Genomic DNA, 25,798 nt, shown 5'->3' with positions numbered 1-25,798 from the left:
TAGATAAAACAGGAAAAATTCTGGATATGCTTCAGGATTTTCCTCCCTGATGGTTCTTTTTTTTCTAATAAGACTATTTATTACCTCATCATTTACACTACAGTAACTGCAATGGTAATTCAGCCCACACAAAAACTAAGAAAACAATAAAAGGCTGTATTCAGTTATGTCTTCAATTCTGGCCCTGTTTCCTAATCTGCAAGTAATTTACTGTGTGCTATCTTAAGGGAAGGCAGATAAAGAAAATAGGATAAAGAGGAGCCTTTAATGCTAGTTCTCAGTTCCTGTAAGACAGAATTCCTCAGCTGGATCCTAATAAAACAAATCATCCTGGGCTCTGAGGTCAGTTCCCACAAGGTGCTGACTGGTCACCTTTGGACTGCATCCTTGGCATGTGGCCAGTCATGGCTTTGATTTTGGTAAATATTTCATGCTGAGCAGCAGTTTGGTCTCACAGCAACTACTATAGGCCAGAAAGAGTGGGATGTGGGATGCATTCCACTTCCGTTTGTACAGCTGGAGCTCAGACACTCATCTCTGGTTGCTCTGTGCCTGTTGAGCAGCACTGCTAGGTGCAATATGGAATGGATTGTAATTTGGGCATGCCTGTTACTCTCCACTGCTGCAAGAAGAGCACAGGCAGCCGGTTTAGACAGAAATACCTACTGTGTGAGATCTACAGCACCATAACACAATTGTAGTCAAAAATCCTGTTCAATAAGGGAAACACTTCTGCACTGACCTCACCAATCATGACAATTTTCCCTTCCTTGATTTCTTAGACTTGTTACAAATGCAAATCATACTGCACAGTGTTGGGATTTTTACTCAGATGTCACTGGCTTTGTTCACAGACATCTCTCCTGGAGTCCAATCCACATTTTTGTTGAATATAAGCATCAGAAGTGGACCCAATATAGTAGTGACTCATAACAATTTTTATGGTCAGCTTTCCCTAATATTTCTGAGTTTATTTCCACCTCATTCTTGGTAATATACATGTATAATTTCACTAGAACAATAAGGAATCTATGCCAGATGGACCCCTGTATGCTCAAGCAGTCTAGGTGGACCCTCCCTCCCTGTGAGATGTAAAGGATCCTACAAACTGATGCATACCGTGCCCTGGATGATGAATTTGTAGACCATGTGAATAATTAGGCAGGACCAGAAGACATGGAGCAGCTGCAGAATTATCAGGAGAACATTCACAAAGTAGTATCCAAAGAAGGGTTGGAATATCTCCATGGAGTAATAGTAGGTGTTATAAAGCACTCTGCAAAACAGAGCAGATTGCAATAAAGCATGTTGTTAATAAGGCCACAATTAAGCCCCAGAAATTTGTAGTCACAGAGGAAGTTTCTGATCAGCCACTTCCATCTTTACTTATCACATGTGGAACTACCAGTTCCCCACCTGAAGTAGACAGGACAGAGCCACTGGCCCAGGGCTCCTCCTCTGCAGCCCCCTTCAGGGCTTCAGGACTGCTCGATGAACCCCAAGGCAGAGCACCCTTGTTTATCCTAAGGCAGGTGTAATACCATGTGGCGCTTGAGCCTGTGCCAAGGGCAGGAACATATGCTCCACGACCAGAAAACAAAGGCTGCAGCACCCAGCTAATCATCCTGTCTCTCAGAAGGCAGCTTTGCCATGTCCCCTCCCTGCAGCAGACTCACGTGTAGGGGTAAATGACCAGGCGGCTGATCAGGAAAACAGCTGAGAAGATCATAAAGAGGCTGTCACAAGTTTTTTTCCACTTCATGTAGTTGAATATCTTAGTTGGCTGGAAGGAGAAAGAGCAATAAAACAGCAGCCAAGACACCATCTGCACACACTCTGGGGGGTTAATGAGACAGGTATGACACAACCTGTTGCAGGTAACCACAGCTCTGCCCTGCTCGCAGCTGGGCAGCCTCGGCTGAGCCAGCAGAGCAGCACGAGGGATCTGTGGAACACCCCAGTGCTTGGCCCATGTTGTGTTAGACAGAAGGACATTGTGTGACTGAAGAGCACCATAGCTGACTAGGCTCTGCCTGGCTCACCTCTAGGAAGCAATCTGAAGCATCATGAATCACCATCACCAGTGTCCCAATGCGGATGTAGTTGGCACAGTATGAAAAACTGATCAGGAAGATGGTCGCAGCATGATGGACTATCTGCTCCTTGAAATCCTGATGAGAAGGGTAACAGCAGAGAATAAAAGACATAATGCAACTCCTGCCTCAGTGCAAGTGTGGTTCCCACTGGTAGCAATGATGTATCTCTCTACTTAGTTACTAAGAAACCTCTCACTACAAAGTCTTACTCATGTAATTCTTTCACCAAATGCATTCTAGAGATGTAGGCCCAGGAATGAAAAGTTTGTGGTGTAAACTGAGGATCTCACAACAAAGAACATTCTTTCCCTTCACTAGCCATGGTCTGATGCTGCACCCTGTCTGTTGGGACACTGGCACCAGGAACATAAGCAGCTTTACTGGCAGAGAACCACCTCTTTTCCTGTCTCTATGATCAGTGCACCTAGAAGAGTTACAGAAGAACAATTTTTATGTTTGGATTTTAAATTTGGATTGAGAACTCTGCTGTACTTTGCACCTTTCTGTGTCAATGTTGTTGTGGTCCACTTCCCAGAGTAGAGAAAGCCAGTGATTGGGAATGAAAATTCCTGTGAATAAGCAAGGATAGAGTCCCACAACACCTTGACTAGCACTACACACATGCACTTAGAGATCACTCTGCTAAGTGTTCAGCTTGTGTCCTATTTGTACTTGATTCTCCCCGGGGACTGCCACTCACCTTCCTCTTCACGTCGAAGGGCAAAGTGAAGACCAGTGACCAGTAGAAGGAGAGCTCCAGCATGTAATACCAGAACAGGGAGGGCTGGAGAGGCTGAGAGAGAGGGAGAGACAGGGGAATACCCATCAGATACATTAGTGCAAGAGCTGCAGGTGAAAACTCCTTTCAAGACAAAAGCCGTAGTGGGTTGATGCTGACTGGATGCCAGGCAGCAGCCACCAAAGCTGCTCTGTCACTCCCCTGCAAAGCTGGACAGAGGAGAGAAAATACAACTAAAGGTTCATGTGTTGAGATAAGGACCGGGACAGACTGCTCATCAAATACAGTGATGGGCAAAACAGACTTTAATATGAGAGATATGAATTAAGTTCATTGCTAACAAAATCAGAGCACAATCATGAGAAGTGAAATAAACCCTTAAAAACACCCCTCCCCCTGCCCCTCCCTCCTTCCCAGCTCTACCTCCATACCCCAGTGATGCAAGAAGATGGGAATGGGGGTTGTGGTCAGTTCATCACCCATGGTTTCTCCTGCTGCTCAGGGAGAGGAATGGTTCCCCTGCTGCACTGTGGGGCCCCTCTCACAGGAGATAGTTCTTCAAGAACTTCTGCAATGTGAGTCCATCCCACAAGGCAACAGCTCTCTCTGAAATGGCACAACCTAAGTTCATCCCAGAGAAAACAGTCCTTCCCAAACTGCTGTGGGTTGGGTCACTCATCCATGGGGTGCAGTCCTCCAAGGACAGGCTGCTCCTGCCTGTGAGCAGGGCTCTTCTCTCCATGGGTCTCCTCCAGGGTCACAGCCTCCTCCAGGCATCCCTCTGCTCTGGTGTGGGCCCCTCCTCCACAGGCTGTGGGTGGATCTCTGCATCCCCATGGATCCCCCTCCATGGGCTGTGGGTGGATCTCTGCATCCCCATGGATCCCCCTCCATGGGCTGTGGGTGGATCTCTGCATCCCCCATGGATCCCCATGGGCTGCAGGGGCTCAGCTGCTTCACCATGGTCTCACCAAGGGCTGCAGAGGAAGCTCAGCTCTGGTGCCTGGAGCATCTCCTGCCCCTCCTTCACTGACCTTGGTGTCTGCAGAGTTGCTCCTCTCCCATGTTCTCAGTCCACTCTTCTCTGGCTGCAGATACAACTGTGCAGTAACTTTTTCCTTTTTGTCTTTCTTTTAAAATCTGTTATTACAGAGGTGTTACTGCTATTTCTAATCGGCCCAGCCTTGGCCAGTGGAACATTCAACCTTGGAGCCACCAGGGATTAGCTCTGCTGGACATGGAGGAAGATTTTGGCAATTTCTTAAGAAGCCATCTCTGTAGACCTCTGCTACCAAAACCAGGCCATGAAAACCCAATACAACAACCAAATCAACAAAGCTGGCTCCTGCAGCTACAGGGGGAAATACTTCAACAACAACACACTTACTAAATGTCATCTGTGCTAAGAAATCAAGGGGAAATTCCACTTTACCATACCATGTCAAACATCTAGGGAACCACCATAGAGATGCTGAATATTTTTAGGATTTCTTCAGCAGTATTCTGATTCCTGAGCATGGTAGAAAAGGAGTAGCTGAATAAATCACTCCCTTTTTTAGGCTTCAGATGCTTCAGATTCCCTGCACTCTGTCACAGATTTTCCAGTTTAATCAAACTAATGGGGCGAAATACAACCCCAGCAAGAAATGTAATTTACATTCTTTTGGGTAAATTATCTGGGCTTTTACAGCTGGGAAACTGAAAGCAAAAACCCACTCAGCAAGATCTTGTTATTTAACAAGCAATTTCTGCTGTTGTGGCACTACATGATCTCCTTAAACCTGAATCTATTTGATAAATAATTACTATGACTAAAGGGGCTTTGCAACCATTTCCAAAGGAACACGAAGTACTGTGCTCCCAAATACCAACTGATTATTTATGGCTTTCATAAATTTTAGTTTGTTTTCCTTTGTAGCACCAGCAACTGACCACAAGAGGAAGCACAGCTGGATGCCCTGGGGCTTCCAGGGATCATATGAACATCTCCCTAACTGGTATGTGCTGGTCACACTCCAGGTTATCCAAACAGGAGCTCTGGATCAGAAGCTATTTTTTTCCCCCTCAAAGATCAGACTATTTGGGAGAACTGCTGTTTCTTTTGTCATCTTCTGTAGCACAGGGCATGGTCTGTTTAGTAGAAATTATAATTAATACATTTGTTTTTCCTGCTAATAAACAGGTTTGTCCTTGACTTGCTCTTCGCCAGAGGGACATGACCAGCCCTGCTTTTGGTATTTTCTGGTTGTTACAAAGGTTGGGAAATGGGTGTGTGTTGGATTTACATGGAAAGGTTTTCATAGTGGGGTGGGGCAGGGGTGGTTTCTGTGAGATGCCAGAAGCTGCCTCCTGTCCAGCAGAGCCAGTTCCAGACACTTCCAAGGTGGATCTGCCACTGGTTCCATGAATGATAGTGGCAGTGCCTTGAGGACAATCTATTTAAGAATAGAAAAAACTGCTGGGCAAGGGTGGTGCCGAGAGAGGAGTGAGAGTATGAGATACAACTCTATAGACCCTCAGGTCAGTGCAGGAGGGGGAGGAGGAGCTCCTGGTGGTGGAGCAGAGATTCCCCAGCAGCCCATGGTGATACAGGCTGTGGCCCTGCAGCCCATGGAGCTCTGCAGGGAGCAGAAATCCACCTGCAGTCCCTGGAGAACCCCTGCCTAGAGCAGGGGGATGTGGCCTAAGGAAGCTCTGAGCCTGTGGAGACCCTGTGCTGGGACAGGCTCCTGGCAGCACCTGTGGTGGACCCACGATGGAGCAGTCTGCTCCTAATGGACTGTATCTTGTGGAAAGCAGCCACAGTGGAGATTCATGGAGAGCTGTCTCCCACTGGAGAACCTTCCTGCCAGGGCAGGGGAAAAGCTCGAGCAGGAGGATGGAACAACAGAGACAAGAGGTGATGAACTGACCACAACCCCCATTCCACATCCTGTTGCATCACTGCAGGGGAGGAGGTGGAGAATGTGGGAGTGAAGTTAAGCCCAGGAAGAAGGGAGGGGTGCGGGAAGGTGTTTTTAAGATTTGGGTTTATTTCTTATAAAACTACTCTTATTTCATTAACAGTATATTAAAATAATTTTCCCCCAAGTCAAGCCTGTTTTGCCTGTGATGGTAACTGGTGAGTGCTCTCTCCCTGTCTTTGTCTCAACCCGTGAGCCTTTTGCTCTATTTTCTCCTCCCTTTCCATTTGAGGAGGGGAAAGAAAAATGGGCTTGGTGGGCACAATGTGGCCAGCCAGGGTCAGTCCACCACAGTGTGCCACGATGGAGGGTCCCACTGTTTTAGACAAGACACATACTGCACGTGTACAGGAGCAGGAGACAGAGGGACCTGAGTGATCCTTTCAGTCTTACATTCCTATTCGAGCCCCACTTGTTTGTATGGTTTAATTTTTACACAGAACTACAGATTTGCCCTTAAAGTTTTTGTGTTCGCACAATACCAGATTGTTCAGAGACTCGTCTTGAAAGGCATTGCCTCACTCTTCAGTCATTTGTCCCATTACATTTCCTGTGGCTCACACTCTAAGAATTGGGCATTACTTTCTCCTTTATGGGTTTTCAACCTCTACATACAGTCAAGGGGTCTTGCTCTAGCTTTGGCTGTCAGACAAAAAAGCCTGGAACATAAGCCTTCATTTTCTCTTGGCAGTGACAAAGGGCTCTGTCAATTCATCTTCTCTTGTGTTTAGATGATACTGGGTACAAATATGTTCTCACCAGATGAGGGTCTGGCTTTGAATTCTTAGGTCTTCTGTGTCTGAATTTAATTCAGTGTCTTTTTGTCACTAATATAATCTGATTTTCAGAATAATATAGAAACACAATACAAAATTTATAACAGCAACTTTCCTTCTTGTGTGGCTCACCTGTTGCGGATATCCTGTCCAGCACTCTCTATGGTCCCAAAACCAAGGCTTCTGCAACAAAAATGCAACATGTATGTGAGAATATCAGAGGAGTTATTTTCTTATCAGTCGTATAATTCCTTTAGTTTGTTACTGCTAGACTTTGTTGTGTTTTATTACAGGCAGAGCTGGTCTCACTGTCTGGAATCCCAAGAGATTTCCACTACAAGGACTTGCATCTGCTTGTGACATTTCCAAATTGTGGGTATTTGCCTGAAATCTCACACACCATTTAGCCATCCCAAATAAAATAGCTCAGAGAAAACCCCTCCTGACTTTTTGCAGTCTTCTACAAGCTTGAGGTGGTGGTGATATTTTGAGCATCTAAAAATAATCTTACAAGTATTTCATTAGGAATATCTGTGATTTAGACAATAACACTTAAAGGTAGATAGAAGGCTGAAAACTGGTGTGTCAGGCATGTGGTTTTTCCTCTGACAGTGAAGGTTATGCTGCAGTTTGTTAAGTAATGAACCTCTGAAAAGATCCTACTCTGTTCAATAGAAAATTGGTCATTTAGAACTTGGCACTTTTGAAACTTTCATAGAAACACGGCAACTGAAGTCCCCAAGAGCCCCCCCTGCATGGAGCATGCTCTGCCTGGAGCTGTGCCCAGACTGGATCAGAGCTCACAGAACACCACAACACCTCACACCTATGAGGGCAATTTTCTCTAACTTCTACAGGGCTCCAGGTATCAGAGCTGAGGCAAGAAGGCAGCAGCATTTCTTCTTCTCACTGAGCACTGCTGGTGTGTGGGTGACACACAGGTGAAGCAGGAGGCAGTGGTTTTAGGTGCAGTGGGAATATGGAACAGATGCAGTCTTTGGCTGACTGGAGTGGGGTTGGGAGTAGAATTTACAGTAAATACATGTGCAGAACCAGGAGAGATGTGTGATATAGAACCAGAAAGGACAAAGCAAAAACTATGAACCAACTATGGAATACTTTTACCTAAGCCAGAAAGGAACTCCAGATCCCTGAATTTCTTAATTCCTCTACTCTCAGCAAATACAGCTGATTTCTGGTGGCCTACTGGAAGATAACCTCCCTTTGTTACAGGCTGTTTCACTGATTCACAGGCAGAGATTTTTGCTATCAGTCCAAAACTACTAATACAGAATTTAAACATTTGCTTTTATCCTAACGAAAGAAGAGAGTTTCACAAAATCCATATAATCCATATAATGGACAGATAACATGCTGAAGGAATATGATTTTGGCCCTTGTTGCCACAGGGCTCTTGTACAATGCTAAGCAGGTCATCCAGACCAAATTTCCATAGCTGACCTCAAAGAACAGCCTTCTGTTTTGATGTACAGATCCACAGAACACTGCAGCTGGGACTCAAGCTTCACTCCTCAGCTAGCTCATCCTATAACCCTCATACTTTTGAGTACCTTAAAATCTGACTTGGAAGTCTGTATAAGTTCAAAAGTCCTACACTTATTATAATGAATGGTTACAAGGAGAGTTTTTGCCTGCTGCCTTGGGATGTGCACATTTTCCATCATTTAACTCATCAGGCTGTACCAGAAGACTTTTGAAAAGCTCACCCAGGGAACGAGATGCAGCAAAAGAGTCAGGGGAACCTTTAAAACAGACGGCCAGTGCCCCTAGTCCCATCTTAGGGATTAGAGCACACCCATGGCTCCTCTTACCACTTCTGCCTGGTGAGGCAGTTCAAACTGTATGAAGAGAACTCACTACTTATCAAATTGGAGAAAATGCCGAGGTATGAGCCTGAACCAATCACACCTTGGGTAAGGAAAAGAAAATTAGCAGATAAAATTATTAAATTGCAGCCCATGCTCCAAAGGAAGCTCAGTTTCTTTACCTTAAAGAGGTACTGGATACAACACACAGGCCCTGCAGCTTCCAGCTTAGGTAAGTGTTCTATCTCCTACTCTGCAGAAATTTACTTTTACACAATCCCAACTGCCTTCTGCTTTGCCAGGAGAAGAGGAAACATCTTGAAACTGGAGTCCTTAAAATAAGCATGGTCCAGTATGTCTGTGGTCTCCCAAGTGTGCTATGCAGGGGATACACACCAACCTGTATGGAAAACCTCTGGAAGCAGATCTGAAAAGGCATGTTTGACAACAAACTCTGCCATTCTTGCAGGTGTTGGCTGGGTAGAACAGCAGGTGACTGCATGTGTACTCACATCATACAGGACAGCGAGTCCAGTGAAGAAAGAAATGATGTAAAATGTAAATCTCCAGCTACAAACAAACAAAACAAAGTGCATTAGAATCCCATTCATTATCCCCTGAGCTGCAAGTCTGTGTATCCTCACACCAACTCAAAGAATAACACTATTGAGGCAAAGACACATTAGTATGTTCAAGGTTTGACCAAAACAGGAACAGCTCTTTGCATGCTACCAGCAGATTTCACAGACTTCACAAAGAGCAATTCCTTTGCTGTAGAGATGGCAGAAAACACAAGAATCTTTCTGACTAAAATCCCACAGGGAATAATCCCAAAGTTTACCAGCAGTAGCAGATGCATTTATAAAAGTGAAACAATGCCAATCTCTCTCCTAGGCCTTTGGAGATCCAGCCTGCTAAATTTGTTATCATGTACAGTAACTAACTGCTGTCATGTTTGGCCCAGTGAGAAGCCAGTAACGATTTACCAACATCAAACCCACACAAGTACATACAAACTGTTTGCCCAGCTCAGTGGACAGAGGAAGGTCACCTGAATATTCACACATATAGTAAGGAATGAGGGGAATTTCATCCCAAAAGAATAAACAAGTTATTAATAAGCGAACCACAGGAAATATTCAAAGGAGTAAAACTGTTTAAACCAGTCCTTTAATTTCCAAGAATCTCCACAACAGTTCAGATGTAAATATATTTTGAGAAACTCCACCTGTCAACGAAACCTCCAGGAATTCCAAGATAAAAATAAACTCTACAAAGCTACGTCACATCAGAGACATTTTGTCTACAGACTGCACATGGTGACAGAGGGCGAGTGGAAGGACACTGTCCTCAGTGGGCTGAGGCAGAAAAGGATTTCCTGTTTCCTATTTACTGTTACTATTTACTCCAAGGCATCAGAGTGCAGGGAGAGCTGACATTTCATCCAGATGGAGGCAGAATAAACACTGTTGCTTTATAACGCCTTAGTCACTGTTTCTGTAAATATTTGTAACTATATGGAATATTATAAATAAATAATACACATCCTTTTCTTCTTTTTGGATTAGGGTTTTTAGGCAGGGGTTTTGAATTACAAGTGGAGTGTTATATGGAGCACATGCTGATGAGCTCAATGATGCCTACCCTATGGATACACACTTTTAGATAGATGAATAGCACTCTAGGTATTTAATGATTTCTTTTGACTATATGGCTTTCCTAGGAGAGCCCAATTCCTTAAACAAATAGCAGAGCAGCCTCTTGTAAATAAGGCATTCCAACCAAGCTGTGGATAATTCTCCTTTTATGTGGAAAGCTGAGCCAGGACTGACATTCAGATTTGTCTGACCTGAGATTTATTTTGTGCCTCCACATAATAAGGAGAATTTCCACACAGCTGTTTCAAGGCAGACTTTGTTCTCTGCTCACAAGCTTCCACCCCCATGGGAAGGGTGCTGGTTTGTGACTTTCAGGATGCCGAAGTCAAAAGACAGCGGAATCCAATCCAGCCTGCTGCCTGTAGCTTTTGAAAGCAACAGTATGCAAAACAGTTGCAGAAAAGGTGCAGCAGAAGGAATCTCCTTGCAGAGAGGCAAAGAGAAACTATGGCAAAGGCAAGAGAAAGGATGCCTTTTTAGAGGTACTGATGCAGCAGCAAAGCAGTAAAATGTAAACAGCAGAGCGTTTTTCAGGTTCAAATGTGTGTCAAAGAAGGATGCCAGTCTAACAAAGCCAGGAAAAGTCAGAAACAAGAGCCCAGTAAGAAATAAGAAATACAGCAGTAAAAGGAGACATGGAATTGCAAATAAAGGGGGAAAATCCAGAAATGTTTCTGTAGCAGAGAAGCAGCAGAGAGTTACAGCAGAGCCAAGTGGGTCAGGCATGAACCAAGATGTGCTCTGTACAGGGATGGAGGGCAGGCAGGGAGCTGGGATCTCTGCACAGGGATGGAGGGCAGGGCGAGGCAGTGAGCTGTCTGTGGAGCTCAGCTCCAGTGAAAACCTGAGTCCATGGCTTGTGCTCTGCTCACCAGGCTTCACTGAATTTCTTCGACAGGCTGGGCCGGTCCATGTTCCTCCGGCGCCGGAACCACTTCTCCACCTTCCTCACTGCCAGGTCACATTGCTTGGATAATCTGAGCAGCTCACCCTGGAAAACAGGTGAGGTAGCATGCTCAGATCCAGATTCAAAGGTCAGACAGGGCAGTATCTCATCTGACCCACCAGAGACCAGCTGGAGCTCCTGGCCAGCCCAAGCTGGTTCAGGCTAATGCATCTTTCTGAAAGCAGTCTGTTCCTAGTGTAAAGATCTTGGATAGTAGAAAATCTTTCCATTCCCCTCTAATCAATTGGTTATAAATGCTAATGTTGAAACTTCTCATTTTTTAATGTGAACTTTCCTAGTTCCAAACTGGTCTTGTCTCCTCACGTGAGTGTGTTGCCAAATCACTTCCTCCCTCTGTCTTCAGGGACCAAATCCCTCAAATCTGTCACTCCAATAAAGATCACTGCAGCTTAAGTAATATTTTATAGTTCTGCAATGAATCTTGTCACACCTCTCAGCATTCTGATGCAGTATCACAATGGATGTCATAAGCAGAGGAAACCTAATTTTCCTATTGGATATTCTCCTGTTGTGGTAAACCTGTTAGGGGTAATTCTTCAACATATAACTCACAGAAATCCTGCAATTACCTTCCTTTTTGTCCTTAGTCTGTTAAGAGTTTGGCATGTTACATGAAAGAAAGTTTGTCGTGTTTTATATTCCTACTTGGAAATGTCATCATGGATAGCCTTATTTTTTACATAAAGCAATAGTTCTTCATGGAATTCATTTACCTGAATTGGTATCATGTGACAGTGGCCTACACCTTTTTAGCATGCTGTACAAAAATAAGTTCATTACCAATTTTCAGATATGCTGCTTTTTGAGTTCTGTTTTGGTGGTGGAGACAAATGGAGACATTAATTTACCCTCTCCAATTGCTCCATCATGTGGAATTCCTCCCAAGAAATGGCTGCCAATAACTGCAAAATCTCATCTTGTACTGGACAAGTAAAAGCTGCCTCTAAGCACTGGTTTGAGAGCTCATGGGAGAGGAAGGAAGCTAGCAGACTGGCTGAGTGGAGAGAGCCAGGCAGCAGCTCCTGCTCCACCTCATATTGCTGTCTCATGGGGAGGATCTGTTCCAGTATCCCAGATCTGCGGGGAGAAAAGCACCACTTCAGTGCAATGGGGGGTGCAGGGAGAGCTGTGGGAAAAACCTGGTAGCAAAGCCACGTCTTGAGTCTTGAGTCTCTGCCATAGAAGCAGTTATACTGAGAAATGTTTGGATTTTGGGAACAGAAACACAAGTGGAAGGTCAGGGACTACCACACTGACAAGTGTCCCTTAGAACACTTCTTCCCACTGCTGCAGAGATGGGCTGGCTGCACTACCCAGATCATAACCTACATTTAAATTTTAGCCTTTTTTCCTTTATTTCTAACCTGTTACTGCATGTCCTGGGGCTCCTCATGCCCCACTGCAGCACTAACCATGTTGCAGGAGCCTTGGCAAAACAATGTGATTGGAGTAGGATTGTTCCTTGGGTCTGGAACCCACAGCGAGCCCCCTGCTCACCCATCCTTGGTAAGAGTTCACAGATATTGCTTTAAGGCCAAGAGAAAGCCTACAAAAACAAGCTGAAAGAAAATCAGATTCCTTTCCCGACCACAGAATTCACACCCAGGGACTTCAATGACCAGGTTAAATTCTAATATCACCTGACAATTCACAATCCTGCTAGTGGTTTTTCCCATCAGCAGCAGCCATTATAACTCTGACTCATCTCGCCAATTTTTTGAAAATAACTCTTCTTATCCCTCAGAGGAAAACTACCCACCAGTTGCGTTTGCAGGTTTCTGAAGCCCCTCATAATCTCTGTGATGATGACCAAGACTCTGGCTTCTTGCAAGGCCAATCTCAAACTCATGGATTGCACAGAATGACCCAGTCTAGGACTAGGAGATCAAACAGGACACATTGGCTGAGCTGCAGGGACTAGCAATGTGGGAGCTCAAGGCAGCTGATATGACTGATTTTTTTACAGGATTTGCCAGTATATGAAAAGAAACTATCACAAAATGGCTGGGGATGGAAGGGACCATGGAGATCACCTTGTCCCATAGGCCCTGCTCAAATAGAGCCACCTAAAACCAGGTGTCAAGGACCATGTCCAGAGAACTTTGAGTTCTCCCAAGGATATAAATTCCACAACCTCCCTGGGCACCCTCACCTCAAGAAAGTGCCTTTGATGACCAGGCAGAGCCCCCTGTGTTGCAGTTGGTGCTGTGTGTAAGGTAAGCAGGGAGCAGGAGCTGTCACTCTTTCTTTTGGGAGCACCCAGGTGTTCAGAAGCAGAACTCAGAGCTGATGGCACTGCAGAAGGACCCTCCTGGACAGCTGCTCTCAGGGAACGAGTGCTACAGAGTTCCCTTTGTTGAGCTTCTGGTATGAATGACATTGCTAAACTTCAGGATTCCAAATGGGATTTTCTTGGGCTAAAGACACTAAATGTACAGAAAAGCAAAGGAGGGAAGGACTCACCTCTCCAGGGTTCTTGCAGCGTGTACTATAGAATGTTTCCAGCACGGGGTTGGGCTGAGCTTTTGGTCTCTGCTTGTCTCTCACACCCAATTTGGTACTGAGGGGCAGGGCTATGGCTCTGCAAAAGAAAACATAAAGGGTCAGCCAAAAATAGAACAGTGATTTCTGATTTTGCAGCACTGTTAAAACATGATGCAGTACATAACAGCTGCTTCCCATATGTGAATACAAACATGAGTATCATGTTGAACAGGTAAAATCACAAACTTAGAGAAGAAACTGTTGGACTTGTACCCTACTGCTCTGAGCTCTGTACTGTCATATTCAAAATTACTTGAGGTTGGCAAATGCTATTTCCTCCTTTGTCAACTTCTGAATTACCAGTCATTTGCCTCTGGCTTGCTTGCAGCTGATAGGGAGTACCAGACTCTAACATACATACATACATATATATATATATATGAAATAAGGCCTAATTGCTGTTCCCTGCTTGACCTAGAACATGGAACACACATGGCATCCACCTGAACTAAGGCCTTGGCTCAAGATCAAGAGGGAGGTTCTGCCAGAGGTGTAGTATTAATGTAGAAATGTCCTGTTGAAACAGGAAGCCACTCGGTCTTTCCTGGAGTTACTTACATCCATGTTTCCTAATATAAATCAAACACAGTTCCAAAATAAGGACATGGCAACTAGAAACCTTGTCACAAGAAATGGATGTTTGCACTAGCTGTGCATCTTCAGTCTTTCACAGTGAAACAGAGCAAGAAAAAAAAATCTGCATAAATAGAAAAAAGTTACTCAAGGAAAACTATTCAGAAAAATTCCAGTGCTCAACAACTCAACTTCTCCACTACCAACACTCCTCTCTACCTCAGCAGCAGGAAACCTCCTCATCAAAGATATGAAGTGAGATCTTGCATAAATATGGAACAAACAGGAAACTTGTCAAACAATATTTAAAAAAACAAAAGACCCAAATCATCAGAAGTTCACTTGAATTTCTCAAAAATTAGCTGTTCTGATTAACTGCTCCCTTTTACACGCTGCCACTGGGGAAGTGTCTCTGTGTTACTGCAAACTGGTGCTGAAGTTGGTTTGACAGCACCAAGCAGAGGCAGCGAGTGCTGAGCCCCACACCTGCTCTGCCTGGTCACTCCTGCTGTCCAGGCAAGTCCTCTGATCAGTTCTCCCTAATGATTTGGATACAGAGTAAGATTTTTTCCACTTTGCCTAAAAAAGCTGCAAAAGCTATTTCACTATGTAGGTGTTCAAAGGTGTTGTACTTCAAACAGTATGGAATATATTTATGGCAGTGATTATCTGGTGTGGTTACCTGTGGTTTCTGCTAGTGATAGAGCTTATACTCCATATGCATGTCTTTAGGGACTATTTCAGGTCTAGCATCCTTCAGATGGGTCTTTTAGAAGTTTCTTTTCAATAACTCATTTCTTAATTTAATTAACAAGTATTAAAAGCAATTTTATAAAAAGACCCCTTACCTAAGGAATTATGTAACTTCTGTTAAACCACAGAATGGGTACACATTTTTCTCCCTCATATAACAGCTCATTCTCACTTTTCTTTTGCACAGCCAATCCACCTACCTGTGCATCAATTGTTCTTTGTCATCATGTCTGAGAAATTCCTTTGGCATCACTGGCTATAGGAACATGTACCAAGACCAACAAAAACTACATTTCTACCATAAAAAAGGGCTAAGTGTCCTTGCTGGCAATACTTAGCTTGCTGGCAAGATGCATGGTGATCACAAAAACATGGGTAAGCATTGAAATTCACGGTTTCTGTGAAATTTAGCAGCACTCTGGCACTGCTGCTGAAGCCATCACTGGGAATTCTGGGTTTTGGCTCTGACTGCTCTCAATAAATATTTTAAGTGCATCTAATATGAAGTGATTGGTTTAATAAGAGTGATAGTGGACCAGCAGGCCCTGTGCTAAGAACAGTAACACAGTATCTCTGTAATATCCATAACTCACTGAAGTTGGGAAAACATCTACCTTAAGCTCTGCACTAGATCTTGGTTCTTATATTAAACAGTTCCTTGAAATGGGCCTGCCTGATCTTTCTCTATCAAAGATCAGGCATCAATACAAGTACCTCTGAAGAGGAAGATGTAATCAATTCTATTGTTGAAAACAACCTTATTGCCACTTCTTATCAGGCCGCATTGGGAACTGAAATGTATGAAATTTTCCAGACACATTAAAGCAAAGAGAATGTTTCTGACAGGTGTGAACGCAGCTTGACTACAAATTTATTTTTCTGAAAAACTACTTAAAGTGTCCTGACAAATTTCTTAATTTGGTTTAATCCCTGACTTCTCTGTATTTCCTGCTGATTTCTTATGGTCATGGCATAAAACCTCGCTATAACAGAAACAAGTCAGTTGCAGCAGATGAAGACAGAGTGTAACCAGTTAAAATTACTTTGTTGTTGAGGTTTTGAGTTCATTCATGTTTTATGGAACCAATCCTACTTTCATGAACATCATTGGGATACCAAGGCCTGAAATTCTTCATAAGGGACTTCTGCACACGTTTCCTCTATGCTCTGACTCAGTTCTCAGTTAAGTCCTGTTCAAAGCACAACCCTTGCACTGATTTCAACATCACAGATACGTCATCTCAGTGGCAGGGACAGCCTCATTATGGCACTTTATCAGCTCTCCACAAGACAAGAGGGTAAATCTGAGGACTAAACTGTGCTCCTCTCAAGAGTCAGTCACTGCCAGGGAGATGATTCTCGTCACCAGCCTACTTCTCCACCAGTGAGCATCTCTCACGCCATGATTTACATGGCAGAGGTCTCACCAAGACACTTTATTCAGTAATCACAGAACAAAGTGCCTTGTGCAAAACCTGCTGAAGTTGAAACTAAATTAATTTATCATTAAGGGGCTTAAATTACTACTTTCCCATCTTTCAAAAATGGGCTACACTCCTGCAGAGGCTTTCAGAGTTAGTGTGAGATACAAGAAATAATTTAACTTTGAGGGTGGATTATTTTTTTATTATTTATATGGGTGCCACATGCAAATACCTTCAAGTACTAAGAAAAGCAGAGCCAGTGGCAGCAGCAATCTGAACTTCTATTCTTTGAACTGCACAGTCTCTTTTAGCCTCTTGCTTGCCTTTGGCAGAGGGCTATGGCTGTGCTCCTGGTGTAGTCTCTGCCTTCTCCTGCTTGCAGGAGAACATTTCACACCAGTTAAACTGACTGTTCCACTTGATGCAGGGTCTGGATTCACTACGGTGCTGCTGTGCAAACTGAGCCAGGTCCATTTCCATTTAAATGCTGCAATGTGTCCCTCATCTTTGCACCAAGCCCTGCCTGTAAGACCTTAACAGGAAATTGTTTCCAGATGCTTCGTGATTACTGATCAACAACAGAACTCTCTATGCAAAATAAACATTAGAAAAGTACACTTCTAAATAAAATTCTCAGAATTGGTATCCTTTCCTTCTTCTGGTTTTGAGTCCAAGCATCTGTTCCTGGCAGATCAAAGTGTTCATTTCTTTAAATGTACAACATAGGGCTCACATCCTGTCACCACCCTCCCAGAAACAGACCTAGTATTTCTGATTAAAATCCTCTTCTAGTGAAATCTGGGAGCTATGTGGATTCAAATTCACTGACAATTCCTTTCAACTGCCCAAGACCCAAAAATTCCCAGACAATTCCAAAATCAGACAAATCAAAAATAGTATGTAAATCAGGTTTTCAATGGCTTTACTATCCCTCAAAGTGCTTTAGTTGCCACATTTTACTAACCATGCAGGCAAGAAACACTTTGCAATATTCCTTCAGAATCATAGCACCCCAAGAACTTGATTTTTACAAAAATGACCTTAAACACGACATAACTAGAAGAGAAGACAACACCCTTGCAGGACTATGTCCAGGGAAAAGTTCTGTTAAGGTATAAAGGTGCTTAAAATCAAGGTCCAAGTTATGGTTGCAGGACATCTCCTACTCATAAGTGCAATCTGGAAACATGAAAGAAACAGGGGAGGTTCCCAAAGGTCTTGGTCCTCTCTTTTCTCAGGATATCATTAACTGCTTCCCCCAGTTCTGCCTCAATACTGTGCCACAGCCCAGCACTGCAGCACTAATGGGCTTTCTATTCTCCAGCACTGCATCCACTTTCTCCCACCTTCCTCAGCACAAAGCAGCTCACAGGGGAGTTGCTTCACGACCTGTGAGCTGTTTCTTCTCCCCCAGGGCTGCACCCACAACCTCCTCAGCTCTCCCAGGCCACACCCAGACACTGCAGGTCCTCTTCCCACGGCCACCACCTCATACCCAGCATAGCTGGCTCTTAGAAGGATGTTGCTGTCTCAGTTTTCCCCAGCCAGTACAAAGGAGAAGAAAATCCATCCTTGAGGAAGCAGCCTCTTTCACAAGTTTAATGCCCAAAAAAAGGATGAAACAATTGGTCCCAGCACAATGGCTGATGCAGATATTGCTGGAAATCCTCCAGACCTCCCCTGCCTCTCATTATTTACCCAGAATTCTGAGAGCTAAATCACATTAACACATTATAACATGTCTGAATTCCCAAAGCAGGCACTACCAGGAACTATCCAGAGAGAGAAAAACTTGGCACCCAATGCACAGTTTCAAGTAACAGCTGGTGGTGGCTGAGGGTAGAATAAATTGCCAGAGGGCAATCTACAGCCACCAACCCCAAACCTGTCTGCTAGTTACAGCCACTCATTTTGATCTGCAGACCAGGTGAACAAAGATATACAGTAAGGGTTGTCTGCACAGAAAATGAGAAATAAACACACATTTCCTTCTGCAATTCTCAAACTTGATGTAAATTGTTTTAAACAGGGCCAGTGCCACTGTTTAAAGATACAGATAAGGCAATGGAGAAACTGAGGGCTGGATTCACACCTCACCTTCCCAGGGGAAGTTTTCTTCTCCAGGATAAACTGGATGTGGAACAGTAATGATTCAGAATGACAAAAAGTCATGCTGAAATAAATGACTGCAGAGTTAGGACAAACAAGAATACAGCTCAGAACACTGGCTTGTAATTTGCATAGGTAAAATAGTGCTATAATTATAGGTTTCCTGGACCTGTAAAATGGGCTTGTGATGTTATCTTTTTCAAGGGTGTGACATACAGCTTTTATTTAATGAAGTTTGTGAATCAAAACAGCTTTAAAATTAATGAGTAGGACCAGGTCTGTGGAAACACTCCCAGCTGAGGCAGCACTTGGATGGGAAAGAAAAAATCTTTTTACTTGGCCATCGGCATCAAAAAACAGATGAAAGAGATGTTTAAATTGAGTGGGGGTGGTGTGGCAGGAGGTAGGCAAATGAAGGGACAGTCACAGAAGCACAGAGTCGATGCTGGAAGGGTCTCTGGAGATCACCCAGCCCAACTCTGCTGCTCCAGCAGGCTGAGTGAGCAGTGTTCAGCTGAGTGTCTCTATCTCTGCCCACACAGACTCCTTCCCCCTCTGGGGAAACCGTTCCAATGTTCAACCACCCTCACAGTAAGAGAGTTTTTGTATGTGCACATGGAGCATCATGTGTTTCAGTTTGTGCCCACTGCCTCATGTCGTGCCATGAGTCACCCCAGCAAAGAGTTTGGCTCCTCCTTCTTCCTGGTCACGTCTTGCACTGGGGGGCCATAAATTGGCCAAGGGCCAGCCAGTGTGGCTCATGGGCCCAGTCTGCAGCTCCACACCAGAAGCACATCCCTGTCACTGACAAGCAGGGCCCACCTGAAGGAGTCCAGCCAGGTCTTGTACATCAGTGAAGAAATGTGAGCCACTTGTGTTTTAATGGCTACCTAGAGCACCCTGGTTTCCACATGAGTAGGGGTAACCAAGATGCCTGTGTCCCCAGGAAAGTGCAGGATAAAAACGATGGAATGCACACTAAACATATTGTTTACAAAGAAAATATTTGAATTTCAATTTTGTATCATCTTAAAATTATTATTTCAGTAATTATTCACACATTTGGTTTTAATAAAATATCCCAACTTACAGCCAGTATTTTTACATAAAAACATTATTGTAGGAGAGTTCTGAATAATTTCAACTTCTACATGCATTTCCAAGCTATGTTTGTGTCACAGAGAATCTGCAGAAAAAACATCTTTCTAGTCTACAGGAAAGTCCAATTCCATTTTGTTGTGCAACCACTTTTCAAAAAAGAATGATAAAATGTTTATTAAATTGTCATTTGCCCCCTTTCTAAACTTAAAACCATCAAAGATTTCAAAAGATTACCTCTTCAGAGTGCTACTAAAAATACTGGGGTGAAAAACACATTAAAATGTATTCAAAATCATGAAAGGGGACTTGCTCTGCAGTCTTGACAATGGTTAATGCTGTAGAAAGCCTCAGTTTTCCACCAGCAAATCATATTGTGTCACCGACCACATTTACTACTGGCCAAACTGCATGAAGCAATGGCACCAGGCAGGACTTAAATGTAACTCAGAGTCAATGATACCAGCAGGATTTTTTGCTATACCTTTGTCATAATCCTCAAATTTTCTGTCCTGAAGTGTAATGCGTAAAATGGTTCTGGCCATAAAGATCCTTGAGTCAGAGGAACTTCTTGTGGCAGCACTGGAGGATGGATCACAGAATTTGCAAAAAGCAGCCCCAAAAGCAGATCAGGTAGCAGAATAAGAGGAGCAGAAATCCTGGCAGCCCAGCATCCAAGGGTCTGTAGCAACTTCAAGTCAGAGGAAGCAGCTACAAATCCATGTCCAGGGCAGTGGAGAGCAGTGGCATTGCTGAGCCCGTGTGGGGTCAGCACCACACACTCCCTGTGCCAGGCAGGGCTGGCGCTGCGGGCACAGGGCTCAGCCCAATCTGAGGCACCCTATTCAGGTCTGTCGATCAGGTGCAATAGTCCTATCACCCAAGATAAAGGAGATTGACTGTATGATGGAGTCTTAACATGATTTCTGTCACATTCGACCCAGAAACAGCAAGTAACATGTGCACACAGCAGCAAAACACACACAAACCTCATCTAGACATGTGTAGGAAGTCACAATGCTTGCAATTAGACCTTAAGGGTAGCGTTTGTGCTCTACATTCAACACATGTCTTTAGCCAGTACACAGGACTGAAAAGAAGGGGCTGAAAAATGCATCTATGTCAGCAGACTTTGTGACATGGAGTCCCGTGGACCTCTTCAATCATGCATTGGCACAGACAATAAAGCCAGCTTTTGGACCCAAACTGCTCCCATTGTATCTAAGGAACCTCAAACAGCATTAAAGCACTTACCTCTCAAAGGCACATCGAAGGACTACTAAGATTAAGGCAAAAGGGATACTGAGCAGGAGATCACGAGGTTGAGGATAATGAGTGCCTTCAGATTCTTGCATGTCCTCCCAGGTGATTCCTGGGGGCAGCCAGAACTCGTGCTGCCACAGCCACTCATACAGAGAGCGAGCCATCCTGGAAGGAGGAGAGACCAGAATAAAGTGAGCCCTGCACACAAGAAAACCTGTCAGCACAAGCAGGTGAAGCCAAGGAAGGATTACACCCTTGCTGAGGTTGCACCTGGCTGTCAAAGCAGAACAGATGTGGGACGCAGCTCTGTCCAAGGAACTGATAACCTGCTCACAGATTCTTATCATGTACTTGCTAAATGCTGACTCCTGACATCAAACCAAAAGAAGGGTAAAATGGAGAAAAGTGCCTCAGAATTCAACAGAGTATTAGTGCCAAACTTCTCAGGTTCACAGATTCCTCTCTACAGCTGGGTATTGTGAGGATGTGGCAAGTCTGCTCTACTTTTCAATGTATATATTTCCTTATTTTTCAGTTTTCGATCTTTTGTATTTATTTGTTTCTATTTACAGATTGTAATTCCATTATCTGTATGTATGTGTATCCATTACACTGATTATTCTGAGACTTCACCTTATAAAAGAAAAAAAAAAATCAGCTTTTCAGTTTGAATTATTAAGGAAGGTACTACCAGGTAAGAATTTTTGTGCTAGGTGGATTTTGTGCTGGATTCTTAATGTAATTTTAAAGACCATACTTGAATGTAGAATTTACATATATGGTCAGTGAATTTAGCAGCAAAAAGGACAGCAGAATGTTGATATGACCATTCAACACACAAATACTCTTTCTAGATACCTCTACCTCATACACAAATACGAGCTGCCCTCTAACACAGGTTGCCCATTCTTCGCTGGTAACAAGATCCCAAACACAAGCTCTGAAGTCAGACTCTGTGCAGGCACAGAAGAAGGAAATGGCAAGGAAATGCCCATCGAGATAATCAGAACAGTGCACAGGAAATGCCACCTTAGGAGACCAAGGTAAGTGTCTGGCTCAAGTATTATAAAGCTTCTCTTCAAGCACAATTCCAGGGCCTAGCCCATTTTCTGTAAGAACTGCTTATCAAATCAAAAATGAATCAGTCATTTTATTTTGAAGGTATCTTTAATTCTGATGCAATTTCTCTGTTAAACTCATTCTACAACTTTGGAGTCTGAATCACAACCATGGAGTCATAGAATGGGTTGGGTTAGACAGACCTTGAATCTCATTCCACCCTCTGCCATAGCAGGGACACCTTCCACTATCCCAGGTTGCTCCAATCTGTCCAACCCGGTCTTTGACACTGCCAGGGATCCAGGGGCAGCCACAGCTGCTCTGGGCAGCCTGTGCTAGGGCCTCACCACTCTCATGGGAAGAATTTCTTCCAAATATCTAATCTAAATCTCCTGTCTCTCAGTTTGAATCCATTCCTCCATGTCCTGTCACTCCAAGCCCTTGTAAAAAGCATCTCTCCATCATTCTTGCAGGCTCCCCTTCAGGCACCGGAAGGAAATGTAACAACTTTTCTTGATTTGGACTTTACTATTCACCTCAATGTGTCTTTTGATCTGACTACAACAGGGAAGAACATGATGCTATTTCTTCAAGTTTTTCCCAGTACATGCACAGCCAATTTGATTTGAGGGCAAAGCTGATTAAAAATACATGTGCAATTGATAGTAAGTGGATGTAAACTTTCTCATCACTTACAGAAAAATACATACCCTATCTAGAATTTATATATCATACACAGAAAGCAGGAAAACATTTCTCCTTTTCCCCAAAGAAAAATGAAAACCATCTTATGAAAATTGCAGTCTTCTCCTCCATATTGCACTGCTCGATTTCAGCTTTTCATAATAAAACCCACAGCATAAAAATCCTCCTAAAAATCAAGAGCCTGACATACTGAAGAATTGCAACCAAAATAAGTGGAAGTATGGCTTCACTAGCACTGAAAAGAACATCCACATGTTTTACCGTTCAGTTTGACAATAATCAGTTTGACAAAGAGTTCAGTTTGACAATAATCAGTTCAGTTTGACAATAATCAACAGCATTTTCATTATGGTGTAGCTTCCGGAAACTGCAGTTTTGATCCCACTTCCAAGCTGCTCTCCATTCCTTCTTTTAGCTCTCCTTCCAGACAATGCCTGGACAAGAACCACTGGCACACAAAATGGAGATAAACAGGATTTACAGACTCTTCAAATCCTGTTGTAAGAGCCCGACAAGCAGGATGCAATGGTTTTTGAATTGCCTGCCAAATCTTGAGTCTCTATAGCTCTCTGAGGCCTAAAGTACAACATGCCTGTCCCCACCAAGGCTGTGTGGAGGTAGGAACATTTGCTACCAACCACCTGTTCCTCTGGCAGGGCTGTAGGATCCTTTAGCAACAGTTCCCTTCCTTCCTGGAGCACCTTTAGTGCTCCAGCAAAAACACCTGAAGCCAGGACCATGGAGGTTGGTGACAGCTCACTGGTGACAAAGCTAGCTGAAGCACACACACAGCCCTGCCAGAAAAAGCTTTTCAGACTACTCAGTAAACATGTAAACATGCTGCTCACCAGTACAGCTGCATTTGTGTGACACAGCCCTGTGCCCAAGGGACAGGGTGGCTGTGCTGAACCTCCAAGCCTAGGTGAACCATTTCTTCAGGATCTTTGGATTTCCCCAAACTTCCTACAGACTGTGTGAACCCAGGTTTCTCCATAAAAATCTACATTTTTACAGCAGAATGTATCTGTGTAGAAACAAACAGTATATGGGCTTAGCCTACGATGAATTCGATATCCTGTCATCATGAAGCATGGTGACACCACACCAAAACAGCTCGTGCAGTTCAGACAGCACTGGGTAACAGCTAGGAAGAGCCAGATAACCTAAGTGGGGTGCCTGAATTGCAAAGAACTTTACAGGCATCGAACATACCAACCTCAAAATGTTGCTAAACTTTCTCAGCTGTTTAAAATCTCAGCTCTAGTTGGGAAAAGCATTAAGAATACCTAGGAGAAGTCCAGGGAGAAATTACACTTCCTCCTGGGCTCATCTCTTCAATAAACATCTCTTCAATAGGTTTTCCCACTGTGCAGACAGAAGGCATGCTGGGGAAAGTTGCCATCACCACCAGCTTTGCAGCTACACAATCCCACATTCTCCCTCTGGAACTGTATATATCTGGCAACAAAACAAAACCACACTTGGTAGAGAAGAACAGCTGAACTCCACTGGGGACTCTCTGTGGGAGAATACAAATAGATGCCCAATTTGCTTAGGGGGAATATATAGATTCGAAGTGCTAAGGAAACAAATGGCCATTACCTAATCAACTCTCATGTGCAAAATATGGATAGTCAGAATCACTCTCATGGAATATTCCTTCATCTTTGCAGCTGTCTTGACACATTGCAAAAATACAGAACAGGGTACAACATGAAGCAACACATCTTTTGCAATTTATATAGGTCAAGTTCTCAAGTCAAGGCTGCTGGAAAGCTGAACACAATGGTGTGTCTAAAGGCCCTTTGAGCACCCACAGAAAAGTGTAAGTGGGCCCATTTCTTTCTCAGAAGTTCTTTACACCTCACACAGCATCCATCCTGCACTGGAGCTTTTTAAGGCACAGAACCAAGTCCTCCAGCTCTGAATACAGGTCTAACAGAGAAGACTCCCCCTCACACAGAGCTCAGCAAAAACAGATCAAGAAACCAGTGGGAAACACTGGACCGATCAACACAAGGACTGCATAAACAGCCAACAAAACAGTAAATGCTGAAAGAACAGCTTTAGATTGGCTGTAGAAGGTACATGTAAAGATGCAATTAAAACCAGAGAAGTACCACAGCTACACCATGGGGACAGGGAGGACAAGGCTTCAGCACTTCCCAAGCCCATAGTGCACCAAGAGGAAACAGGTAAGGTGGAATTAACTAAACTCCTTTGAGGTGACACAGCCAGAAGGTCTTGAAGCAATTGGACTCTGCAGCCCAGTGGCCCCATCCACTGCATTTACTTTGTTGAATCTTGCCTTTCCTGGTGTTGCTTGCTTTTGAACATAGTGGTTTTATCTGAATCCTCAGCATTACAAAGGTCTCTCCTGTTGGGCTTGCCAAGCTGCTCCAAGGAGAGCAGGAATTGCTGTAACTGCAGTGCCTGCAGCAGAGCAGCACTACAGGGTTCCCCACCCTGAGCCACAGAACAGCACTGTACTCAACCCCTCAGGGCCAGCTTTATCCTTGGTTTCGCTTTCAGAGCAGAACTGCTGGAGAAGAAGCAGGGCATCCAGCTAAAGAGGTTACTCCTTGTCTCACAGGTAAAATAGCTAAGCAGGTTTACCCAGGCAATGTTAACTGTTGCTTGCATCTTCAAAGAGTTACTCTGCTGCTTCACTTACAGACTCCATTCCCAAGCAAAACATTAATATATAGGTACACAAATATTCATGTAAATTTACATGTGTGAATATAGCAGATAAAGGGTGGAGACGAAACAGAGAGAAACAGCTTGCACATCTTGGAAAGAACTGGCTACAAAGGCCTTTGAGTGCTCAATTACAGCAGACATGGTCCATTGTCTGCAGGTAGATTATGCAGGTTTGTGGGTGAACCATGCCACAGGTACAAACATCCCTGCAGTGGCTCTGGGCCAAGCCATTTAGGTCAGCCAAGTCTTATTAGCTTAAGTGCAGCATCATGTTAATGACCTGGCTGCAAGGGCAGCACAGGGATTCCTGCAGCAGCATTCCTGGTACAGCCAGTTTTCCCAGGATGCAATTATCCCCAGCAGCACAGTACTGCCACAGGGAAATCACTAATTAATGGGGAAGCACACCACCAGAAGCCTGCAGTAAGGTTGCTTCTCGAGTCAAGTTGCTTTATTTTTCCACGGGGTTAAGGCTAAAGAAAACAAAAAAAAGCCTCTTCAGTCTTGATATGCTAGAGACCAAAATGGAGAGGCTTGTCCTG

The 25,798-nt window shown here is 43.9% G+C and overlaps 1 protein-coding gene across 6 annotated transcripts in view; it reads right to left on the bottom strand.

Annotated features, from left to right (window-relative positions):
- The window catches only part of CERS4 (ceramide synthase 4), a 45,457-nt gene that overhangs the window by 3,556 nt on the left and 16,103 nt on the right, over positions 1-25,798 (bottom strand). For all 6 annotated transcript variants that reach the window (XM_088179310.1, XM_014884355.2, XM_088179311.1 and 3 more), the window contains exons 2-10: positions 20,781-20,954; positions 13,489-13,606; positions 10,931-11,049; positions 8,913-8,970; positions 6,707-6,757; positions 2,797-2,889; positions 2,043-2,171; positions 1,677-1,783; positions 1,120-1,276 (exon numbers count right to left, since the gene is read on the bottom strand). In XM_088179310.1, the coding sequence (XP_088035436.1) occupies positions 1,120-1,276; positions 1,677-1,783; positions 2,043-2,171; positions 2,797-2,889; positions 6,707-6,757; positions 8,913-8,970; positions 10,931-11,049; positions 13,489-13,606; positions 20,781-20,953 (1,005 nt within the window). In that variant the 5' untranslated portion in view covers position 20,954. The remainder of the gene's footprint in view (positions 1-1,119; positions 1,277-1,676; positions 1,784-2,042; positions 2,172-2,796; positions 2,890-6,706; positions 6,758-8,912; positions 8,971-10,930; positions 11,050-13,488; positions 13,607-20,780; positions 20,955-25,798) is intronic.

The sequence above is a fragment of the Sturnus vulgaris genome, chromosome 26, assembly GCF_052056855.1.
Source record: "Sturnus vulgaris isolate bStuVul1 chromosome 26, bStuVul1.hap1, whole genome shotgun sequence".
NCBI classification, from domain to species: domain Eukaryota; kingdom Metazoa; phylum Chordata; class Aves; order Passeriformes; family Sturnidae; genus Sturnus; species Sturnus vulgaris.
Note: the sequence above shows the minus strand (reverse complement) of the source record. Positions and strands in the feature narration are given on the sequence as shown.